Source organism: Augochlora pura, chromosome 8 (assembly GCF_028453695.1).
Source record: "Augochlora pura isolate Apur16 chromosome 8, APUR_v2.2.1, whole genome shotgun sequence".
Classification (NCBI taxonomy): Eukaryota; Metazoa; Arthropoda; class Insecta; order Hymenoptera; family Halictidae; genus Augochlora; species Augochlora pura.
In genome coordinates, this window is record NC_135779.1 from 5,474,827 (window position 1) to 5,495,578 (window position 20,752).

At 42.3% G+C, this 20,752-nt stretch overlaps 1 protein-coding gene across 1 annotated transcript in view; it reads left to right on the forward strand.

Moving 5' to 3' along the window:
* LOC144474587 (ras-related protein Rab-37) overlaps window positions 1-20,752 on the forward strand; it is a 133,433-nt gene that overhangs the window by 32,691 nt on the left and 79,990 nt on the right. Inside the window, exon 3 of the mRNA XM_078189630.1 lies at window positions 3,199-3,309. Within this exon, the coding sequence (XP_078045756.1) occupies window positions 3,199-3,309 (111 nt within the window). The remainder of the gene's footprint in view (window positions 1-3,198; window positions 3,310-20,752) is intronic.

The following is a 20,752-nucleotide window of genomic DNA, read 5'->3' on the forward strand; positions in this document are numbered from 1 at the left end:
CGTGTTCTATTCACTGATTTATTCTCGACCGGTTATCATTTATGTATCATTTTCTTATTAACGTTTTAAACGGCGATATAATAGGTTATTAATAATACGGCAGCGAGCGCTTAAAACCCTGATTCATGCACAATTTCATTCCTTTCTTGTAGCCAAATTTCCAGTCGAATTAACTCGGAGATAAAAGATGAATTTTATCGAAAGACGGATGTTTAATTAAGGTTTATAAACGATGAAATTAGGTTTAAATTAATAGCGTCGCCTGTAACGAATCGAACGAAGCGTGAATTTCTTCAGAATTGATGAGAAATCTGTCAAATTGTCACGACGTGTTGCTTTATAATAATCGCAAGAACGATCCTAAAATTTTAATAATTTCATTAAATAACCTCCAGTCTATCGTGATAATTTTATTATTAAATAACCTCCAGTCTATCGTAATAATTTCATTAAATAACCTCCAGTCTATCGTAATAATTTCATTAAATAACCTCCAGTCTATCGCAATAATTTCAATAAAATAATAAAAATTGCAACGATCACACCGAGCATAATTATAGTCATTCGAAACTCGTATACTCTTCTAAATTCTTCAGCCAAGTTTTCTCCTGAAGCGAAACAATTAAACTTTCGAGCACCTTCGACATATAACCTTTCGCAATCCGAGGGTTCCATGCCACCGCGTCGGCGCCGATTTTAATATACGAAATTGTTTCCCGTCCAATAAATCACCGAAAATGAAAAGCGGTCGCTCAATTCACGACGTCCATTACCACTCTCTTTCGCGAAGGTGTCTCGTAGATTAGAACGGCGCACCGAGAGTGCACGGGGTCAAATAAATTCACGTCACAGCGTAGAGAGTTCGAGTGACGCGCGTCGCGTTCACGCGGAAGAACGCGGTTCGGCGAAAGTCATTTCATAGCTTTCGTAGTAACTCATCCGCCCGATAATGACAATTAGCTGCCGGCGTTCACTGCGCCGCGTACCTTTCACGTCGCGACGCCTCCAATCGGGGCCTCCTATCTAGCTGTGAGCGCGCGCGCGAGCGAGCGGGTCTACCTGTGGCGAAGCAGGTGCCATCGCGCAGCCCGTAATGTAATAATCCGCCGCGTGGCCAGGTCAAACGATTATTACCGGCTACAGGTGTTACTATCGGGAAAGGCGAGGCCCCGGCAACAAAGTTGGCTGCCGACCGCAGCTTTTATGGGACCACACAGCACGATGGCTAACGGGAGAGAGAGATCGGGGCTGCTCGCCGTATACCTGTGACTCGCCCTGACAAACCCGGGGAATAACAAAAGCAATAACAATCGAGCGCAATCTTGCGGCTCGCGCGATCGTTCGGCGGTGAAGGAACCTCCGTGTAACGATGTAGTTTTTAATGCGATACGATCGAAATTGTAGCGTGTCTGTTTGAACTTGCCGCCGAATTTTGTACCTTACGCGGCGAGTATTTATTACCGATTGCGCGGCGCTTGTTTCTTTAGATTGATATTTTGTGAGACGAGTCGTTCGAGTGCTAAAATAATATTTATAAATTCCGTCGAGATTTTCATATTTTGATTTATATATTTTTTGGGTCTACATTTGTTCTAACAATATATTGGATATAAAATAATGGAATTTTAAAGGCGTCGCTAGCTTTAAATTGCGCTCTGCTTGTTTCTTTAAATTAATATTTCACGAGACAAATCGTAACATTATGAAAACAACATTCGTAAATTTAGCCTTAGAGTCTTATATTTTAATTTATAAATTTTCTGTATCTAAATTTGATCTAACAACATATTGGATATGAAATAATAGAACTTAAAAAGTTATCGCTAGCTTTAAATTGCGCTCTGCTTGTTTCTTTAAATTAATATTTCACGAAACAAATCATAGCATTGCAGAAATAATATTCGTAAATTTAGTCTTATATTCTCGCATTTTAGTTTATAAATTTTCTGCACCTAAATTTGATCCAACAGCATACTAGTTAAAAAGTAATATCACTTTAAAGGCATAGCTAGCTTTGAATCCAAAATAAAATGTGATTTTTAATCGCCAAGCGTTTTACCAAAATTTCACACCCCAGCCCTTATCAATCCCTTATTAATCCTACAGAATCGTTTTAACAGAACGAATTTCACTGACCCTTTTTACATTTTCAGTTTCATACTTCGTCTACGAGTCCAGCTATTATTATGCACTGTATGTCCATTTATGTTTCGTCAAAGACACTTTGAAACCCGAGACGACTGTGACAAAAACTACAGAATATTAAAGGAAGGATGTCGCGCCCTTTTCCAACTAACGAGAGAATTTTCTCGTCATTTGAACGAACCACCTGTCATTTTCTATAAAATTAAAATTTTCCTACAGCTTTGGAGCTTTTATTAACATTTTATTCGTTGGCTCTTTTATACTGTGTTAGGCGAACTTATCTTCGACGAGAGTGAAACAGTTAATTAACAGAAAGAATTTCATTGTCTCGTTACGCCAACTAATTGTCGTTCTTCTGACAACATAACGCTTTGACTACCATGAATTGAAAGTGGCGCGAAATTGAAATATTGTATTTAATTAAATTGAAATTGAAAAGCCAAGTTGTATGACTTGAATTGTAGTTAGTTGATATTTTAATATAGATTGTCATTAATAATTCTAGACAATTTTATACAATTATTAATTTTGTACAATTATTAATTTTGTATAATTATTGATTTTATACAATTATTGGTGCAAGCAAAAAAAAAACGATTGTTACTTGGAACAGTTCTAAGTGAACCGATAAGGGCTCTTAAAACTCAATCGATTTTAATCAATCGTATCGATTTTAATCAATCGCATAATCGCGTTCACTATCGCGTCCACTTTCTCCCTTCTCGCGAATCTCAAGTTTTTCCTTATTTTAACAATTCACCACCTGCGCCACGTAATTATATCCTTCGCGATCGAAACGCGCCATCGATCCTCGACAATGAAATCCAACGAAATCACCAACGAATGCCATCGTTCCCCTTAATGAACAGTTATCGAAATGAAATCGTCGCTATCGTCGTCGATCGCGCGGTTTAAAGTAGTTTCATCGTCGACTCCGTAACGTTTGCTAAGGAAAACGACGGCGGCGTTCCGCGGAGATTGGCTCTCTCTCTCTCTCTCTCTCGTCCGCGCGGCCCGGAGTATCGCTGTGCAAACAATGTGTTTTATTTGCAGACGATTCTGCTCGGCGACAGCGGAGTTGGCAAGACGTCGCTGTTGGTCCAGTTCGATACCGGACGATTTCAGCAGGGGAACTTCGCAGCCACTGTTGGTATTGGCTTCACGGTACGTACCGAGCCAAACGGCCAATATTTACTCATTTGTTTAGGCGAAAGACTTCGCGAGCCTTTTATTATCCCCCCGCGTCGCGATTTCCAATCGTGCCGAATCCGCTTCGCGTTCGTCGTTCGAGCAGAAACGCGCCGGCGCGAAACTTCGCGGAAGCTGTTACTCCTCTTTACCATCGAACATAGTGTTCTCGATGGAATTTGATTACGTCAAGAGAAACTGTCTTTCGCCTTTGCAAAACATTTAGATGTTTCGATTATTTCGGACACGGCGTTCTCCAAATCGAGCGTCCACGCCGATGAGATTTAACAAGTATTAAGAAGGTTAATAATTTCCAAACTGCCTTCTAAATATTCTATATACCTTATTATTATTATATAAATATAAATATAAATATTCTATGCCATATAGTAAAATTTTCTTTACAAGAATATAAGCTCTTAACAAATTATATCACTCGAGAGACTCGCGCTCCGAGTTGACACCTTCGACAATTAATTTCAGAAAAATGGTAAAATAAATAGACAATCTGTTACATACATTTTGTTACACGCACCTCGAAGTACATATAAATATTTTTCTGATCCGCTTTGTGTCAAAATGGCGACGCTGGGGCTCAATTATCTATGTCGAATGCGTCACTCGAGACAATTAAACTCGATTATTTCAAGCAGCGCGATCGCGCAACAGATGCGCCGAAATTCCACTGCTCTTACCGCAACAATAGACAGTGAATATTGTGTCGGGAGCAACAATTTGGAGAACGCCGGATCGATCGCGATAACGAGTCGCGTAGAAGCGTCTGCCAATGCGAGCAATGCATTTATATACGAAGCCAAGTGCAGCCTAGCCCCGCTTCAACAGCCGGTCCAACGGTGATATTTACACGCGCGGCAAATTTATGGTCGCGACCACCTCATTCGCGTCGCTTCCCTGTCAAAGCGAGCTTCGCTGTCGCCGTCCGATTTCATCGCGATTCCGGGCACGAAGCGGCAGGACCGGGCTGCTTATTTTATTTTAGGACGACGACGACGACGACGACGACACACAACTCCGGACTCATTTTGTTCCTATTGATCTACCATCGGCGACCATCCACGATCCCGTGAAATTTACGCGTGTCTTTAACGCTCCGGACCGGGTGCCATTTTATTTTCGGACGGATGGTCAGAGCATCTGGATCGCTACGGCGAAACGAGCGCGAAGCTGTTCCGGCGAAATTAGATGTGGAAAATGGCTCCTTTGTTTTACGCGATCTTTGCCCTTTTGAGTTTATTTGCACGACGATCTGGGGAGTTAACAATCATGATGCGAGATTGTTACGATGATCGTCGAGGTGTCGTTGTTTATTTCTTTGTGTTTTAACAGTGATAGGGGGTATTTTTGTTTAAGTTATTGTTGTAATTAGTAGGGAGTATTCTTTGTAAAGTTATAGTTATAATAAATGGGGAGTATTCTTTATAATGTTATAGATATAGTTAGTATTGAGCAGAGATTTTTAAAAGGTTAATGATCAATGTCAGTAGGTTATTAAATATCAAACGTATGTTTTACAATTTCTCCTATAAAATCTGCGAGTTTCATACTTGAAAATCTAATATTTGTTCTGTTTAAAAATAGTAGACCTAGGCACGCGGTGCTGACTATTTTTATCGGTCCGGATATGAGGGACGTGGATTAGATGGAGGAAATTAACTTTTTACAGTATTTAAATAAGATCCCCGAGTCCTGAAAAGGACTCTCCTATTTATTGAACTTCTCCCAATGGTACAACGGTTTGCTTTAGGCAGAAGGGGGGTCGTGGTAGGTGGCTTCCTCTGGTAAAGTGGCTCGTCTGATTTGGCTTCCTTTCCTGGTCAGACGTAGCTTGCCAATTTCCTATTAGGATTATTTCCTCGGATGCCTATAAAAATGACGTACAAATAATCCAATTAGTATTTATTGTGTACGTACTCGTGTCACCGTTTCGCTTCGCTCCTCGCAACGAGGCTCGTGCGCTTGGAGGGGGAAACGGCCTACCTCTCTGCGTAACGCAGTGAGAGTGTGGACTGTATATTCGGCGATTCCCGTTAAAAGGGATACGCCGCTGGCAGACGCGCGGATTTAACCTTGATTAACTAGGCACGACGGTGGCGTGCAGTTTTTAACCAAGATACCCTCGGCGTCGACTGCAGGAACTTTCAGCTGCGTGAACCCGGAGTGCGTTTTAGTGGAGGTTGTAAGTCTCCACCAATGCTCACCGGGGGTGTGACCGATTTCGTAAGACCCTTTAACGACGCCTAACCGTCGCCCTTCTTCCTACCTCACACTATGGCTCCTATGGTCATCTATGGCGAGGAGGCAGAAGAGGCTATCGGCCACGCGACTTCACCACTCTTACCGCAGGTGTGGCCGATTTCAAAAGACCCTTTAACGACGCCCAACCGTCGCCCTTCTTCCTACCTCACACTATGGCGTCTATGGTCATCTATGTTGGTGAGGAGGCAGAAGAGGCTATCGTCCACGTGAGTTGCCTCGACTCCTGCGATGTCTCTATGGACTGTAAAAATGGGTAGGCCCTAGCTGCGTCGACAACGGGATTCACGTAAAAAGCCGATACTATCGACAGGCAGCTAACCTTCCGTACGTGCGTAACGATCAGAACAAGATCCGATTAACGTGACGTACGGCTCAACAGCACAAATCTCTAAATACCTCCGTTCGGCTATACTACCGAAAATCGGAGGTGCTCGTACGGCGCTCTTGGTCCAGGGGGTTCCTGTCCCACTCTGCTGGTGTACGATTCCACGGTCTTCAGGTGGCTGAGAGACTGTCCAGCTCGTATCCTTCTATTCTCTGGATCTCTCCGGACAATGTTGGCTCTCAGTCCTGCAATTTGACTAATTCACACCAGTGACTTCTTTACAGAGAGGCTTACGGGCTTGAAGCTTGGTCGCAGTATGCAACGCTTAACTCTGCTCTCAAGGAAGTGGACTTCTTATCGAGGAAGATCAGTGAGGTTAGCAACGAGACTCTGTCTGATGCAACCCTGTCAGTTCTCTCGATTTCCTTTCCAACCTTCTCGGTCAACTGTACTTGAGTGAATGTTCAGAGTCAGCTGCGCTAAATGTCCGGCTATCCTGATTAGCCGACACGCGGCGCTGACTCTCAAGTATCTCTATCTCACTCGTTCTAATGTCGTTTCTCTCTCTCGGCGGCGCAAAGTCACCGCTCGAATTTGAACTATTCTAACGTGTCCACCGGCCTTGACTTTCAACGGTGTAAACCTGGCGAATTTTAACCGAAATCCCACGTATCAGCACGGTTTTTCTATCTACTGCTGTTGGCTCGCGTCTTCCCCTTGAAGGGCACCGCCCGGGGGTCACGCGGCACAATAGACATCGAAATCACGTTATGGAAAATTCTCCGCTAACGGCTACGATTTAAACAGTTCCGTAAAATGCACTCAACTTTACTCGTGCACATTATATTTGAAAATTTTAAAAATGATCCAAGAAGAGTTTCGAACTTACAGAAAAGAACGTCAATTAAATAACTTTACCATAGTTCATTAACTTGGACAACAGTATCAAAAAATGATTTCCTCCGCCAGGATTCGAGTAAGCAAAATGGACGATTCTGCTTTGTAGCATTGTCCGCGGGGATGCTGCGCGAAAGCATCGCGTTTCAATTCCACGTCAGCGGCGCGAGTATCAAGTTCTGTATAATTAGGTAAATTGGCACGAGTCCGCGCGACGGCCGCGTCGAACACGATCTCCCCACGGCCGAACGATATTATCCGCTCGTTATGCGCGGCCATTGAATTTTTGTTCGGACGAATTCTAAAGGACTCGGTGATATTAATAATAGCCGAATATAATTCAGCTAACTGAAATGCGTATAATGCGTGTACATCGAAGAATACCGCGGTAACATTGAAAGGGGGGGGAGTCGAATTCGATCGCAATATTCGCGTCCTTGATTAAATATACTGTGCCGAGTATGGCAAATAACATGATCCGCGGTAGCGAAAGCGTTCGCATCATTAAATAAAGCAATGTGGAGCGCGGTTCGCGGAACTAAGGCAAAAGCGACGTTTTCGCGTAACGAGGACACGTGTGCGCTCTGCAATAAATAAATGTAATATGGACGCAGGGTTGCAGTCATCGACTGTATATTATAATTGCTGGATACAGTTGTTACTAGTTTTATTTTAGACAACAAAGTTTTCAGTATATGTATCTTAGTATAGTATATTATTTAGAATAAAAATGATAAAAATCCTGTGATCTCTAGGAAAGCTTCTGCCAATTTTTTTCTCGACACTTCGTCGACCGCAAATAAATGACAATATTATAATAAATATCATTAGCAATTTTAAACAAACCCAATCTTGTTACTATAATCAATATAATATATATATATATATATATATATATATATTACGTCAAGTTTTAGGGTGAATTAATAAGAAAGCAGAAACTCTCCATCGTCTTCCGCCAAACCGCCATTGATTCGGTCCCTACCCGCGTGTCCCATAAACTCATTCACCGTTTTTCGCCCGTGTCTTTCGTTTTCACAGTCACCCTTTGCACTCGTATTATAACTCCGAGACACCGCTAAAATGATTCCATGTTCCAAAATCATTTTTATAACGGTGAAGTTGAAATTTAAAAAAAATTCTCGAGTAATGAAACTTGCTATGAGACGCAAGAATCGATTTACTACGCTATAGGAAGATGGAACAGATATTGGGAGAAAGAAGAAGAAAGAAACTGTGATCTGTGCGGGGAGAAGTTTTGGAACATTGGAGCGTCTCGTAAGAGACTGCAGGGAGACGGAAAGAGGAGTGGTGTTCGAGGTAGCAAGCGGTAGAAAGAACGTGAAGGTGGAGGAATGGCTGGGCAAGGTAGAGAGAAAGAGAAGAGAAAGGGCAAAGGAGAGGGCTTTATTAGGATTTTAGGGTAAGAAACAAACGATAAAGCAGAGACAGAACAAGTGTAATAGAGAGGGATGGGTAGATGGCAGAAACGGTTTTTAGTCAGAAGGTGTATGAGATAAGTGTGTGAATGGTTAAGATAGAAAGGTTAAGATAGAATTGTAGAGTTAGGTTTTTGTAAACCGAGTCCTATTTCTTGGCCGAGAGGCTGAAGACAAATATATTATTTACTACAATTTACGTTATACTACATTATACTACAATTTAATAACATAGCTGCGTACAATGGAATAGCCAGAAATTTCATATCAAATTTCCAGTTAAATCACCTTCGAGCGCAAAGGGTTAACGACGAATGCCGAGGAATTGCCACGTGGAAATCGATATTGTCTCCGCGTGCAAACGAATGCACCGCGCTTTCGCGGAGACAGTCGTCGCCGGTTCGAGGGCGACGGCGTGCCGTATCGTCGAGAAAGTTGAAATTGCTCTATCAAGGCGGCCGCGCGCTCCGCTCGCAGATTTCTCCCGTAACACGTGTCCGTCCCGTGACGGCCGTGTCTCGTCGCGACGAGCGCCGGCTTTCCCGCGCGGAACTTTCGTCTCTCGTTACGAGCAGCGCATCCCGCCGCGGGAAAAGCGCGCTCCACCGGCGACACCGTCGCGCGATCCGATCCCGGCGACGCTTATCCGCCGGTTAATTGGCCAAGTTAGGGGACAGGTAGCGCGAGGATCCGTCGCTTAACCCTTCGCGCTCCTGCGTCGAGTGTGACGCGAATTTTAATTTTTATGTCGGAAGCTCCATTGTCGAGTTCACGACACGTTTAAATGACACTGCATGTTTTAATTAATTATTACATTATTACTACGTTGCTTCGTGTCCGAATAAATAGACGTTCGGAGCTGCTGGTAGCAAGATTGAAGATTCGGAGTGGAAAGGGTTAACAGTGTGGGTAGAGTGGGATGAAATATTATAATTTACTTCTCTTTAGATTATGATAATAATATATTTTAATAGAACTAAAAACTAATCTATATAATATCTTCTCAACTCTATTTACGACACACGCTATCTCACTCGCGAACCTCGTTGCGGTCTTCTCTACGGCTGGGCCAGAAAGTGGGCCTTATTCCTACTTCCTTGTGCACACCGTTCATACTAGATGGAACACTCGCATAAAAATTCCAATCGTTCACTCAGTCATAGACCATGCAACCTAGACGCATACGTAAAACCAACACTCACAAACAGGTGTACGCGAAGCCGTTTGGCGATCGCTCGAAGATGAATCGAAAGTTGTCTCTGCCAGCGTGTAGGATCGTCTCTCGTTTCTCGTCGCGACGCGTCGAATTGACGTCCACCGTTCGGTGGACAAATTCTTGTATTCCTGTGATTTATTTCATCCGCGAAATGAAAATTGTTGCACGGGCTGGCACACGAGCCCGACGGAATTAATGCAAAATGGTGATTCCGTCGGGAGCAAAGTGGCATCGATTGACATCTAAGAGTCGCGTTTTTTTCCCCCCGCGATTACCGGCCTCGTTCGCGCGCAACCGACTTAAATAATTCGACATTGCATATTCACGGTGCGTCCGGAGCCGGGCGTTGCTGCTACCCATTATGTAATTACCGGGCCGAACCGACGCGGCGCTTATCTCGGCGCCGCGCTCGATCTGAATTTCATTGACTCCGCGCGTCGACGCCGCGTCTAAATAATTACGTAATTCCCGGTATAGACGGTATCGGCACCGGGAATCAAGGCGGCGACGGCGCCCGAGCCGCGCGGTCCGCAAAAGCGGATCGTTCGCGGGGCCTCGATCCCGGTTTCGCGCGACGGAACGCTGGCCGAGCGGATTTATTTTTTATAAATCTGTAGTATAGGAAATGATTTAATGAATAGCCTTGCGAGACGGTTCTTGGTACCTCGGAGTATCGCTCTGTCGAATTTTATTTAGGTGCGGATAGCCTAACGCGTTTTATATGGGCAAATTGTGCAAAGGTATTGTGAAATATGAAAAACACAAGAAATCGCGTACATCGCTGTTAAAATATTAATAATATTTTAACAATATTGCGCTTTGTATTCATCATATGGAATTTTTTGGTCAAAGAAGAGTTCCTTTTATTTTTTAAAATTAATTATACACGTTTTGCATGAAAATCCATGGTCTAATTGTTAATACATCGCGTAGATTTACTCTGCCAAATAAGCTTTATAATTGGTTTTCTTTCTTAAAAGAACTAATAACGCGCTTTTATGTATTGTGCTGTGTATTTACTAGATTGAATTTTTTAGTCAATGAAAGAAGTGTTTTTTCTATTTTATAAAATTAATTATATAACGTTTTTTGCATGGTAATTGGTTTTTTAATTGCAAATACATCGCGCAGGTTCAGTCTGCGAAATAAGCTTTGTAATTGGATTTCTTTTTTAAACTAATAACACGATTTTGCTTTTATCGATTGGATTATTCAGTGCGAACATTCTTTTATGTAATTAATTTGTTCGAATCCCATAAAGTCGTGCTTTAGTTCCTGGCTCGTCGAATGATTTTTATAATTTCAATAAACGCGAAGGATAAAGTCACAGTAGTGTTAACAATAATGGTACTAGATGATGGCAACATCGACCGCGGAAGGGAATCCTGGTTTTCTCCACGAAGTCGGACGTTTTTTTAAACAATTTTAACAGCATCAGCAGCAGAACCTCGTTGCGGCTTGTTTCGCGAAACTTGGTTTCGCATCAGTTTTGATTCCATCGGGCTCCGCGGCAAACTCGCTCGGAAATATTTCCAGAAAACTATCCCACGAATCGGTTCCGCTCTGCTACTACGGCTTCCCTCAAACTTTCCCCGGGATTCTCTCGATTCCCAAAATCCACTTCTCCGGCAATACCCATTACAATTCAAAGTTCGCCGCGCATGAACTCGCCGGACTAATGCGTTTACGAGAAACTGTGATCGATGCCGCGACTTTTCTGCAAATGGCATCTGGATTGGGAGTGTTTCTACAGTTTCGTCTGTTTAATGTCGTTATCAATGTCACAGGATATTTTAAAGATTTTGTTTTAATATTGGCCCTCGAAAATTTCGTCTTTGCGCTGTCTTTTTGTTCAGATGTGACTCTGGTCATTTTCATTCGATTTTATTTGATTTAATTTTTTAATTTTTATTTGTTCTTGAACGGTGCTCTGATTTATATTATTATATATATTTAGTCTGTTACGTTTATTATACTTTATATATTATATATAATTAGGTATTCATGATTTTTTTACTGTTTTAAAGCATTAATTCACGACGTCTGCGAGATCTTCGATTTAAACTCCCCTTTTGCTGTTCATTCAATTTCTTACTATGAATATATAATTACAATAGTCTCGTCACTTCATATTAATAATTAAATAAATAACGAAAGAAATATTTAAAATCAGCATCCCAGAGAAGTTATACAATGTAGATAAATTAATTAAAATATTAAAGCGATTCTATTTCCATAAAAATCAATTCGAGTGCAACACAAAGCAAATATTTTTCTTAATACGAATAAAAATTGATACAAAATTCCGACAATCTTCAAATCGACAAATTTCCAAATCTCCTTCTTAAAATTACTTTTCAGTATACTCCACGACCGTTAAACAAAATATATGCGATAAAACAGTGGCATAAATGCCGCGAGTATTCAGGACATTTTTCAAACGATACTATCAGTCTAAAATTCATCGTCGTTGTAAAACTTGATTCACCATCATTGTAAAACTGATTCGATCGCTCCTAAGAAATTTACAACTTCCAAGACTCCTGCCGCGAATGACAGGATAGCCACGTGGTCGTTAAAAGGACCTCCTCGGTGAACGAAACGTTCGAGGCGTTCACGCCCAGCCGGCCGATATCCGCGCAGCGGGTCCGAAATTAGAAACTCGCGGCGCGTGATTGGCAGAGTGGTCATTATCAGGTAATTTCGGGTGGCAACCGGTGTCGAGTTATTAGCGGAGGACTCTCGATCAATCGCGAGCGCCGGTGGGGAAAGCTCGCGCGAAAACGCGGCGAGGGAAGGGTAACGATCTGCGCGATGAATGAAATGAATGAAATGAATGAGGACGATGGCTGCCAAGGGGAGGGAAAGGGAGAAGAAGAAGACCCTTCTTGACAAGCGGGCCAAGGGTTGTTCAAGCGTTACCGGAGGATCGGGGAGAAGATTATCTATGGTGATTGGTTCGCTCTCCAGAATCAACAATTATATAGCACGTGGCAAAATCGCGCTTGCTTCTCATTGGCTACTACAATTGCCAGTATCGGAACTGTTAATAATTATCGCATTGTGTTAGATAGAGTAAACTTATCTTAATTATCTATCAAGGAAATAATAAAAGGAACTTTTGATATCCAGTATTCCTATTATAAAAATCTTTAATAAATAATCTAGCTTTTCGAGGAAAATATTATTAACAGTACAAAGGTTCTCGTATCCAAAGGATTAAATTTTCTACGATTTTCAATATATGCCCGAATAAAGAAAATATCGAGATTTTCCCACTATTTAAATCCTTGGCAGATAATCTAGCTTCCCGAGTAAAATATTATTAATAGTACAAAAATTCTCGTTCGCAAAGGGTTAAATCTTCTACCAATTCGATAAAGAAGTTCGCGTGAAAATTCGCCGCACGAACATTCTTGCGGTAAAAATGATTGCAGAAAAATTTAGTAAAATAAACTTTGCTTCTCGTAGGTTCAATATAAATTTGAACAACGAAGAAAGGCACGATAATTAAATTCTTAATAAGAAATATCCTCTTTCCACGATCATCGCTGCCAACATCACAGTCGTTCGAAGATATCCAATTTAAAGCATCCCCGACCGCGGTCCCGCGAAACACAACGACGGACAGACAAAGGCCGACTTACGTCCTTAACAAGAATTCTTATCCGTGCAACAAAATATACGAGCCGGTGATATTTTTGCGCCGGCCGATCGAAGCGCCTCGCCAGCTGCTTTGTTCGGAAGGACCCGCATAAAACGATAATGGCGAGAAAGGGTAAACAAGCGGCGGACGAAGGAGCACCTCGCCGGTGGACAGCGGACTTTTTGTATCGGGTGTATCATAGAGGAGCGCTTCATCAACGTCCATTGTAGCGTCGGGAGAAATCGACGTCGTAGCGGCGGCGGCGCGGGTCGAAACGATCGGCGAAAGAAAATAACCGTTCCGCGATGATCGGCCGCACGGTTTTAGTATATCGGTGGATCGGAGCCGAGAGAGAGACAGAGAGAGAGAGAGAGCGCCGGAGCCTATCTCGAGGGTTGACGGAGAAAGGGGCAGAGAGCAATAAATCAGCCGGGGCTGACAGTGCCAAGTGGGGCCGGGCCCCCGTGACGAGGCGGATTCGTCGCTTCTCCTCCTTTTTCGGTTCTTCCCTCGCAGCAACCCCTCCCCGCGCCCCCTCTCCCGCTGGGACAGCTTTCTCTTTACTCCCACGCGCCGAAATTTAAAGCTGGATCTTGCGGACAGTCGGTTTAACCGATTGCGCAACAACGCCGACGCGGTCTATGGTGTCGCGGACGAAACTGGTGTACCCGTACGTTTTATTCGGTATTTTAACCCTTTGCCCTCGATTGGCGACTCCGAGGCACCGCTGAAATTGTTCTATCATCCTTTAACCCCTTGCACTATCGCTCCTTTCATGCTGCGACGATTAACACTTATTCATTTTTAATCATTTTTCTAACAGGACCAGACAATTTCCGTTTCCTGCATTGTCCTCATTTACCTTTGTTTCTATGCTGCAATAACAGACAAATTTATTTTTATTTCGATTTAGAAGAAATTAATAATTTATTTGTTTAGTAAATCTCGCGTAAAGTCTTCACCACGAGTCTGACTCGTTATTATAGTGCAAGGGGTTGAAATAATTTTTATAGCGACAACGTTTATTGGTAGAAAAATTGTTGAAAATGAAACTGTTAATACGAATCGCTGGAGTAAAATTGGTATATATAAAATGCGCTTTCGTAGCTTAAAATGGAAATATTGTACAATGGAAAAATCATTTCAGATTTACAGTAAAAATTGGCTTCGAGTGCAAAGGGTTAAGTATAATATATATATTGAAGTATAATATATTAATTCAAATGTAGTATATAGTGTTCAATTATTCCATTCAATTATAATCATTATACATTATATTTAGTAGCATTTGTCGATTACATCTAATTATTAAACTATACACTTCGTCGCAAGATATTAACTTTTTGCAGTCGACGTCATTTTAACCCTTTGCACTCGAAGCCATTTTAACTGTAAATCTGAAATAATTCCTCTGGCTTATAGTGTTACCATTTTATGTAAGAAAGTACATTTTCTGCATACGAAAATGATTCTTCTCACTTATATCCATAGTTTGGCTATTTAACAATTATTTAAATTGAAACTTCGTTGATATAGAAATTATCTTGAAACGTGATGGACAATTTCAGTGGTGTCTTAGAGACACCACCTGATTGCAAAGGGTTAATTGTAAATCTGAAATAATTTATCTAACTTGTATTTTATATTTACGATCTTTACGATTACGATAGTTACAATTTTAACAATTTGTTAAGACTGAACTTTTGCATTTATTTTGGGGCGTGATATAATAATTTCGATGGTGCCACAGAGACGCGGGTCTATGGTGTCATGCACGAAACTGGTGTACGTAATTCGAGCCGACACCGAGCAGCGCGCGCAGAAATCGGGTACCCGCGAAGTTCATCGTTTCGCAAAAACATTCCACACGCGGCGTCTTTGTTTCGACCGAGGAAGCACGGAGTGGCAGTTCTCATTAAAATTATTTATTGTTCCCGTAAATCACGGCTAAGTAAGATCTCACGCGCAGTCAGAATCGCGCGCGCGCGCGTTCCCTTCGCCGCGCGCAGTGGAATGCGCCGGCATTAAAATTGTGAGAAAACAGGCGCCGCGAACGGAGCCCGGCGAATCGAAGCCACGGGTTACGCGCGTCATTTGTTGTCGTTCGTCGTAGGAAGAGGCGCGGAAATTGATGAGCGAACGGTGCGCGATCGATGTATCGTGGCCGATAAAGAAAGCGCTCGTTGGTCGCGGACGCTCTATAATGGATCGCGCGTTCGCGGCGGAGGGGAAGAAACGCGAAACAATAAAGACGTCAGCCGGTGAAACATCGCTGGCATAGATTCGAAAGGAACGTCCGGCGGTGCCTCGAATTACCTGGGCAGAGAGTGATCATCGTAATGCGCGGATCGAACCCGTGAATCATCGACGCTTCCGTTCGATGTGTGCTCGAGTACTTCGAGAGCTCGTCGAATAAATATATTCGAAAAAATGAAGCTCGCGGTTTGAACGTGTGCTCCGTTGCGAGACGTTTGTCTGACGTCGTTGGAAAGTTGAATGGCTCGGTTGAAGACAATGAAAAATGAATCGGGCGGTGAGGACTCCTCGACACTTATTTCTTCCGTGAACGAAAGGGTTGAATTACAAATGGGTAGAGGATGATATTTAAAGGGATTTAATATTTTAGGGTGGATTTTTACGATTTCAGGAAATGGTAGAAGAATTGTTTCCAGGAACGATTTTTAATAAATTTTTGATATAGGAAATATTTATAATTATGTATAGTTCCCATTTGTTTTCAGGAAATTAATCATGAATATTGAATATGGTAGAAGATGATATTTAAAAGGATTTAGGGTGGATTTTATTTCAGGGTGGATTTTTACGATTCGAGGAAACAATTTTTCATTTTCCACCCGACACGTTTACTCCGTTTTCCCTGATCGTTATTATTAAATTTGAATAATATTAATTAACATACTTCCCACCCTTGTTCAATTAACGAAAACTCCAACTAAAATTTCAAACCCTGAAAATACTGTTTCAACTGCTATTTTAATAAATAACATAATACTTCGAATTATTCCCATAACTTGATTCCTGAACGATCGTATGGGTATCTTGCACGGTGTTTCGAGAGTTTCTTGGCGCGGCGATCGATCCCTCGGCGGATCACGTCGAGGGAGCACTAATGCAGGGGGGATTAGGGCCCGCGCATCCTCGACAAATATTTACCCCGTAGGAGATGCACAAAGGGGTGAATCAGATCAGCGATTTCGCCAATCCTCCGCAAGAACGATTGGCTGCGTTCACGGTTCCGGTTTCTGCGAGATGATAAGCGCGTTTCGAGATGCATGATCTGCCGCCTGCGCGCTTTGCTATCCGAGACCTTCTAGGCAGGGACGAGTCGCGCGGCGGAAGTATTAATCCGCCTCTGACGTGATTAACGCTTGTAATTTGTGCGATAGAACGCGTTCAGGCGCGTCGCAATAATATTGATGATTTAAACTCAATATTGGAAACTTAATATCCAAAACTAAGAAGAAATTATATATTTTCTTCGCCAACTATGGGCTTCTACGTTGCAAAAATTCTGTCACACTAACGCTGAGAAATTAGCAGTATTTCTAATTCGCTAAAAACTGACACGCATTTTTAACTCCCGCGCGTATGCTAAAATAATCCAGCATAATCGCGCATATGCTAAAATAATCTTTAATCTATCATTATTCTCCGGAATAAGCCTTGACACAATATACACGGTCTTATTAAAGTAACTTGCTAACCACCACGCTAGAAATTTCTCCAAAATCTGTGCGCCGCACTTTTGCACCGTCGCGTTAAAAACTAACGATAGCCTTTGACAAATCCTGTAGCATAAAACGGTCGTAAGAGGGTCTTAATTTCCATGGTACGTTCACGGTCCAGCCATCTAATCCTCGAGAGCGCGGCCAGACGCAAGAACAGCGTTATCCGTCCCCGATCGCGAAACTTCGACGGCGACCGGCGAAGTTATAATATCGCGGATAAAATACAGCGCGTCGTGCGGGACAGTCGCGCGGGGAATACTTAATTCCGCGCCGTGCGCGCGGCGGAATCGGGACGACCGCTTGGGAATAAGTTATAAATCGACGCCGGGGCGAGCGGTTCCGATCGGCGATCAAGCGATATCTCGTGGTAGTAACGTCCCGTGCAAGAAAACGCGGACCGGTCCCCCGGTTCAATTATAAATCGTCGCGTGCTGGCGGCCCCGGAGGCCTCCCCTCTCTCCCCCGTTTGCGGCTCGTTAAAAATCGCGGCAAATTAAACGGAATAGATAAGATCGGGGACGGTTCTGGTGGCGGCGGTGGATTTCGCGAGAGGCCCCTTTTTTTGCCGGCGTTCCGCGGGCTGCGGCGCGCAGCCTCTCTCTCTCTCTCTCTCTCTCTCTCTCTCGACGAAAGCAAATCGACATAAATATTGATAACGGGGCGCACGGGGGAGAAAAGGAAGGACCGCGAGCGGGAGGTTCGACTGGACGAGGAAAGAGAAAGGGAGCCACGGGTTCCGTGACCAGAATAACGGCCGGGGCCTCTCTCGTGCTCGCCGCGCGCGGCTCCCGCACGAGCAAAAAGGCCCAAAAGCGAGACGAGCCAACACTACGGAGCCGTCTCGGATCGGCTGCCAGGCTCGGCGAGACGATCGCGGATAGAGGGTTGGTCCGCTACGCGAATTTCCGCGACGGGACTATGTCTACCTTATATAGGGTTTTCCCGTAAAGACGGGTCGAGTTTGAAATGGAATAAAATGGGCTGTGTATGAGATATCAACGAATTTTCTTTTTATCTGAAAGGCCGAAATTTATGTTATATACATAATATATTTATAATTATAAAATAATAATATTTATGAAATAATAATTATAATTATATACAGTATATTAACCCCTTGCACTGTAACAACGAGTCAGACTCGTGCCGAAGATTTTGTGCAAGCACTGCTAAACATGAATATTATTAATTCCTTCTACATCGAAGTAAAAATGAATTCTTCTGTCATCAAAGTATAGAAACGATGGTAAATAAAGACAATTCAGGAAACAAACATTTGCTGGTCCTATTAGGAAAATTATTAAGTACGAATAAATGCTGATCGTCGTAGCATGAAAGAAGCGATAGTGCAAGGGGTTAAAATGAAGCCTTAAAACAAAGGCAGTGTCAAAATTTGTCTAATTGGACAGACTTATATTTTTAAGCAAAAGAATTGAACTTTCCTTCTTATTTTACATAATCAATTACATAGTTGCCAACCCAATAATATTGAAAGAGAAATAGAGAGAGAGAGAGAGAGAGAACTAGATAGACGCAGAGAAAGCGAAAGAGGGAGAAATAGAGGAGAGAGTTCGATTATTCGCCGCTTTCGTCCGAGAGGACTTTCGTCCGCGTTGTTCGCCGGGACGGGATGAGGTAATCCCAGAAAGGGAGATCCGATACGAGACGGACGATAACGAGTTTAAGTCGCCGTCGTGGAAGAAGACGCTCGTCGTCGTACCCGGCCCGAGAAATTCTAAACGAGCCCCAACGAGCTCGTTAACGAGCACGATCGCGAGCCGACGAATGAGTTTTCAGCGCTGTCGCTCGAGTTTCGATCGATTTCCGCGCGAGACCCGCCGAATCCGAGCGAAATTTCCGCGGAAGGCCTCGAACACGGGACGCGAATTGGCCGGGGCTCGTCGATGGAAGCGTCTTTGGAAACAGTAGATTTGTTCTTAATCGCTTAGCTGCGTCGAAGCTAATTTTAACATCTATTTTGTACGCGTTTTGTCGATCATGCCAAATGCAGTAACTCTTGACGATTTTTTTTTAGAATTATTAGCTACGTATGTAATAGCACAATTTATTGTATTGCTGTTTATTGGCACAAGTATTTTAACATAAAACATTGGAGAAGTATTTTTGTTATGAAATGTAAGATTATTATTTTTAATTTAATGTAGGTTAACTCTTAATATACTTAACTTTTCATACAGCTTATTACGATTACAAAAAGAGGAACGCCGTTTCATATAATATCTCACAATGAGCTTAGATAATTTTTATTTTACATAAATACCCCCAATGTAACAATTATTATGTACAAAGACAGCAACCTAAAGCATTGAAAATTAAATAAAACCTTCATTACGCCATTTATTACACGAAATTCTCGATAGATCGCTAAAATCGATACACATAAAATTCTCTAAAAAAATTCATACAATAATACAGTGCTTAATAAAGAGCAATTCTGTTTTCTTAAACAACTCTGCATCAACATTGAAGTAAAGACACGACATCACCCAGTCGAACACACTGTATATTTCACCCATACAGTATCGATTTCCGTTTATTAAGATCCTGCACAACGTCATCGTTAAAAACGGAATTTATCGTCGCCGGTGACGTTTATTTATTCAATTCCCGAGCGAATTTTAATTACGTGCGCTTTACGCGCGGGCCGTTCCCGCGCGTTCGTAAAACGCGCGAGCGTGTCGCGACGGTCGGTTTGTCGCACCGGGCTCGCTCCGCGATCGGTACGAAATTAATTAATGGCGGACACGGGCAGAGGAAAAAGGCGACGATCAGCGGACCGGGGCGCGGCCCGTCCAAATCGGAAATTATTGGAATATACGGCTACGCCTTACGTAACCGGCGGATAGGCAGCTCGTTGTCCGTATCCGAAACTGCATTGGAAAGTCCGTGGCGGCCGATGAATTTATGTAAGCGGCCCCGCGGAATCGTGTGTATTACGAATGACGTTAATTGGAAATACGGGCGCGCTAAAAAGCGAGAGACTTTCGAGAACCGGGAACAGAGGAGGCGCTTCTCGGCGAGCCGATCGAAGGGCTCAATTCCGTTTTTTTCGTATGGCGAGCACCGACGTTGTACTTTTTAATCTCCGATCGTTCGAGCAGATGCGCGTCGCGCAAGTTCGAAAGCGAGGTTGCTTTTTTAATTGCCTTTTTATTTGGTTCAGGTAATTCTTATATCGATTTAGAAATATATTTACATAGGAATAAGTGAATTATAATCTTTTTATTTATTGATTCTGGTTTCTGACGCGGTATTTATCGCTTGAAATTTTAATTTTTTATGATACTCGTCGATAAGTATAAGCCGTTATGGTTGGAGACAAAATATGCTTTATTAAACGTGCATTGCAGCGACGAAAAGTAATTATAGATGCATTTATGTACTATTCATGATTGTATAAAATTATTTAATATATTTTATATAGTAAATAATGTTATTAATTATATATTATATAATAAATGAAACTATTAATTTTATGTGTTATATAATAAATACAATTCTTAGTTGTATATTATATACTAAATAAAACTATTAATTTGATATGTTATATAATAAATAAAATGATTAATTACATATTGTATAATAGATCAAATTATTAACGATGTATTATATAGTAAATAAAATTACTAATCATATATTATTAACCATTGATTCGTCACTTTACAAAAGCAAACTACGTCCAAAAACTAAATCACCCCGTCAGCCATTTAAATTTCCAATTTACCCAGAAAAAAATCGCTTCCGCTCCAATCTAGCACCTCGGAAAAATTTCGGAAAAATTTCCAAGGCTCGTCGCCGCCGCTTAAAATTCAACGCCCCCCACCCCGTTTCCAAACTTACAAATCTCGC